At 36.6% G+C, this 4,477-nt stretch overlaps 1 protein-coding gene across 1 annotated transcript; it reads left to right on the plus strand.

Annotated features, from left to right (window-relative positions):
* The first annotated feature begins 299 nt into the window (after nucleotides 1–299).
* LOC132062350 (NADH dehydrogenase [ubiquinone] 1 alpha subcomplex subunit 2-like) lies at nucleotides 300–3,463 on the plus strand. The gene is made up of 3 exons (XM_059454934.1): nucleotides 300–315; nucleotides 1,255–1,371; nucleotides 3,360–3,463. The coding sequence occupies exons 1-3, from the start codon at nucleotides 300–302 to the stop codon at nucleotides 3,461–3,463; spliced, it is 237 nt and encodes a 78-aa protein (XP_059310917.1).
* Nucleotides 3,464–4,477: the final 1,014 nt, after the last annotated feature.

The raw sequence follows: 4,477 nt of genomic DNA on the forward strand, positions 1-4,477 counted from the left end.
CCAAGTATATTTCGTATAAGGATGTAACATTTGTTTTTCAGTTTGTGGATTCCACTAAAAATTCGGGAAAAAATGATACATTTTCTCTATCCCTCGTTGCCTCTCCTATGTAATAACGATTTTTCTCAAAAAAGGTGAAATTTACGAAAATGTATCCTTCAGCCAACTAATTTACTAATATGGTCGAAATATACACTATCTATACATTTGAGCTGTATATGTTGTGTATAGGTGTGTGTATATATATACACACACACTTTTTGTACACCGTGTACATATAAAGAAAGCACATAGATGTAATGAAAAGGTACAGAAGTATTTGCACGGATTGTCCTTCAAACGCAATGGTCTTTTGATTTTTGGCCCTCATAGTTGTGGTCTTTAATTTTTGTCTCTGCTGCTCATTTAATGAAAATATCGGACCTGCTTCTTTCGGCATAAATTCTATAACATTTATCTTCGGAAACTAAATTTTTGTCTTGCTCAACATAAGTAATGTAGGAATTAAGCTACGCAGCATAAGTTGTCTAGTATTTGTAGACTATTGAAAGTATTGTTTTAGTCCGGCATAACTTGTATGAATGTTAAGATTCATATGCCGAAGTTAAATGTAAACTATCCCATGCGAAATCTGAATTATGCCACGCAATAATGTTGAAGGAAAAAATTTAAATACCACAAATTTGACGGGTAAAAATTAAAGACCATCTCGAAATAGAGACATTTGTGCAAATAATTGCACGGTTTGTCCTTCAAATGGACTGGTCTTTAATTTTTGTCCTTCAAATGTGCTGGTCTATAAATTTTTCCCTTCAAAATCGAACTTATGCCTATAGGGGTAAAAGTTCTTTGAGGGTGCTGACATAATTTGTGGATATTATGATGCTTAACTTTTGCCTCTATAAGCATAAATTCGATTTTGAAGGACAAAAATTAAAGAACAACACAAAATAGGGCCAAAAGTGCAAATGACCCACATTTGTGCGAATGATCAGCAACACTTAGCAGGAAATTTGCAGGATTGGCCTTCGCTGAGGGTGGTCTTTAATTTTTGCTCCTCAAATTGGTGGTCTTTAATTTTTGTCCTTCGCTAAAAATTCCTTGGTTTCGGGTTTGAACCCTCGCTCAGTCAAAATTTTTTTAAAAATTCGCAAGGTAGAGTTTGGATTCTCAAGACAGAATTTTGCAAAACTCTGTCTTGCAAATTTTTTTTTTTTTTTTTTATTGAAATTTGGGGTTCAACCTTACCGGGAGCATTCAATGCGTCGTTTATTGAGAAGAATTACAAAGATCTCAAGACCCATAACCCCAAATTGCCTATTTTGATTCGTGAGGCTAATTCCATTGACCCTCAGCTTTGGGCCAGATATGGTAATTCTCCAAAGCCCTTTTATGTTTTAATATTTACTTAAAGTTATTGAAGCAGGTCTTGAAAAAAGGGTCTTTGCATTGTTTTCTGCTTGTTACTTTTTTGACTTACAAGTTCCATTTAAATATGTGTGGGGAAAATCCTCTCACTTTAATGCATTTTTACATCTTAGTAAGTTGCGCTTTATTTCAGTAGGACATTGATACTAAATTCCACACATGAACGGTTTTTTGGAAAATACATAAGTTACCTCCTAAACTTGTCGGAAAATATCGGAAAAATCATACACATTGTTCGAACTTTAGGGGTGACCTATCCCCCCTCAATCCTTGTTTGAAGTGGAATTAGCACCCCCTAAAATGCCATTACCAGATTTTTGTCTTAGCTGTGTATACACGTGCCGACACGTGTCATTTACTCATTTGCATTCGAAAGAATCCCACAAACTCCATGGTATAATCTCAGTGACGAAAAATTCACACCGTTCACAATTTCCGTTCAATTTCTATAACCCCTAGTCGAGCCACACCTTCAATCATTTTCACCATTAGAGACCACCGGAACAGATTCAAAAATCAACAAACACTATCTCCTCATTTTCATGTTTCTATCATCTTCTCACTGTCTTTCATTAATTATTCTCTCTTCAAAAAATTCCAAGTTCCATTTGTGGAAGAAGAAGATGATTCTTTTGAGAACACCAAGCAATTTTTCGCAGACACATAGTCTCCAATTTGGAGATCGTCTTCTGGAAAAGAGCGACAGATTCGTAGCTAGCTGTTGGTGTTTGGTGGTAAAGTGATGATCATGGTAAAAGAGAAAGAAAGAAAGAAAGTAGTAGTAGTGGAGTACTAGAAGGTGGGGTGGAGTAGAAGGTAGTTTGGGTGAAGGTTAGGGTGGTGGTGGAGTAGAAAACGTTTTGCCTCATGTGCTTCATTTCGTCACATCATCATTTAGAGGGATATCAGTTCCATCTTAAACCAGAATTTTGGGGGGGGGGGGGTGTAGGTCAAAGTTTTAGTTTGTAAATGACTTTTTTACACAAGTTTAATTTGTAAATGACTTTCGTTGTTTTTATTTTCATAATTGCTTTGAATTGTTTGCCCGTATCTAACCTCTCTTATGCCTTTTTCTTGAGCCGAGGGTCTTCCGAAAACAGCCTCCCTATCTAAAGTAGGAGTAAGGTCTGCGTACACTCTACCCTCCCCATTGGGTATGTTGTTGTAGACAAGTTTAGGGGGGCAATATGTATTTTCCCTAAGTTTAACCTAGAAGCTAAATGACCTTAGGATATGTTGGGCATCATACGTTACTCCAACTGGTAAAATACAAATTTCATATGTAACTGTAAAGAATATTTTGAACATTGTGGAGTTTGATGGGTTTAGATATACGCAATTAGGCCTTAATCCCAAGTAAGTTGGTCTGCTATTTTAATCATTATTGACCATGTCGCTCCATTTAGGCCCATATCAGTCCAATATTATACAAAACTAAAAATAAGAAGTACTAGGATATATAAATTTTTATACCTTAGATAGGACTAAAAGGCTCACTGAAAACATTTGACTTAAAGTAAACGCACTAACATGCCGAACATTTAATCCCAATTAATTGGTATCACATAGATAAATCTTCTTCTTCCCTATTTTTCTTTAGGTCTGCATGGATTCCAAGAGATTGAAGGGTTTAATACAGCGATCAGAACTTGAGTATAGCCGATAAAATTCGCTAGTGGTTTGTTCTTCTAAGTGTGAGCCACTGATCCTTTATCCTTTCAATAATACTTCAAATTGTAGTCCTTCTAAGGGCAAAGTTGATGAAGTTCAGATTTCAACTTTTTGACAGATGATGAAGTTTAGATTTCGATTCTTCTGGGACAGACTTTATTTCACCTTCGAATTGCTAAGTTATCCTTAGTGATATTTATTCCAATTTCGTATAATTCTCATATTTTCCACATACTCATAGACTTTTTGATATGTAACAGACCTCGGAGTTGAAAGGGGCATCCGACTGGATGGCTTGACAGAGGAACAGATCTCAAAGGTACTTGAGGACCTCGTGAAAGTAGGGGCGTCCCTTAAATCTTGATGACATAAAATCTGTAAAACAGTCCTGAGTATCCTCAGCATAGTGCTTTTAGAATAATCTTTTTTTGGTGACACGTGCTTTTAGAATAATCTTAGTTGACTCCGTTATTGTGAGTCAGCCATAATATGAATCAACACTTACCAACTTGGTCATAGTTGCTGTCCAAACGCCAACAACCATAATATGCATAAACATGTCACTTCAGATATTTGGATTTTATATACTTTAGTTTTTCGATTTGGAAAGCCAAGCTTTTGAAATTGTTTGCTTTTAGCTTTAGAAGCGTAACATCATTTCTAGTGCTTGTAGTGCATTTGATCCAATGCATGAGGTTCCATCAGTTGCATATTTGGTACTCGGGTCAACTTTTACTTCCCATGACACGTAACACTTGCACCATAAACCGACATCTGTTGCATATAGTTATATAGCATACTGGCAAATATAAGGTGTCAGCAATATATACACTTGATTTCCTGACCCAGGCAATTTCTAATGTACTGTGTGTCTGTGTGTAACCGCTATATATCTTTAGGTAGGGATGCAAACAATATTTTTACTTGAAAATGAAATTGATCTTTGTTCTTGTCATTTCCAGAAGCCAAGTGTTAATATTCAGTCTGAGTTTAAGAATGTTGACGTAGAAAAATTGTCACACCCCTACCAGGAGTATGACGGGCTCCGACCCGTAGGCCGGGAACCACCTGACTTATCCGTTACTTTGAACATTATAAACCATAACTCAAAGAACACCTGCACGCAGAAAAGGCCCAACATAGGAATATCCGATCATTCAGCACATATGTACATATGCGGACCGACAAGGTCGCCACAACACAGCGTATATCATAAAGCCGGCAAGGCTAACAGTAAAGTATCAAGAGCTCAAAATAAGGCCGACAAGGCCACCAATATATTATACCATAATATGAACCGGTGGAGCTACAAAACATCTAACTATACACACACGTCTACGAGCCTCTACATGGAATACAAATGATCATAAGGACAATA

Source organism: Lycium ferocissimum, chromosome 7 (genome assembly GCF_029784015.1).
Source record: "Lycium ferocissimum isolate CSIRO_LF1 chromosome 7, AGI_CSIRO_Lferr_CH_V1, whole genome shotgun sequence".
Lineage (NCBI taxonomy): Eukaryota > Viridiplantae > Streptophyta > Magnoliopsida > Solanales > Solanaceae > Lycium > Lycium ferocissimum.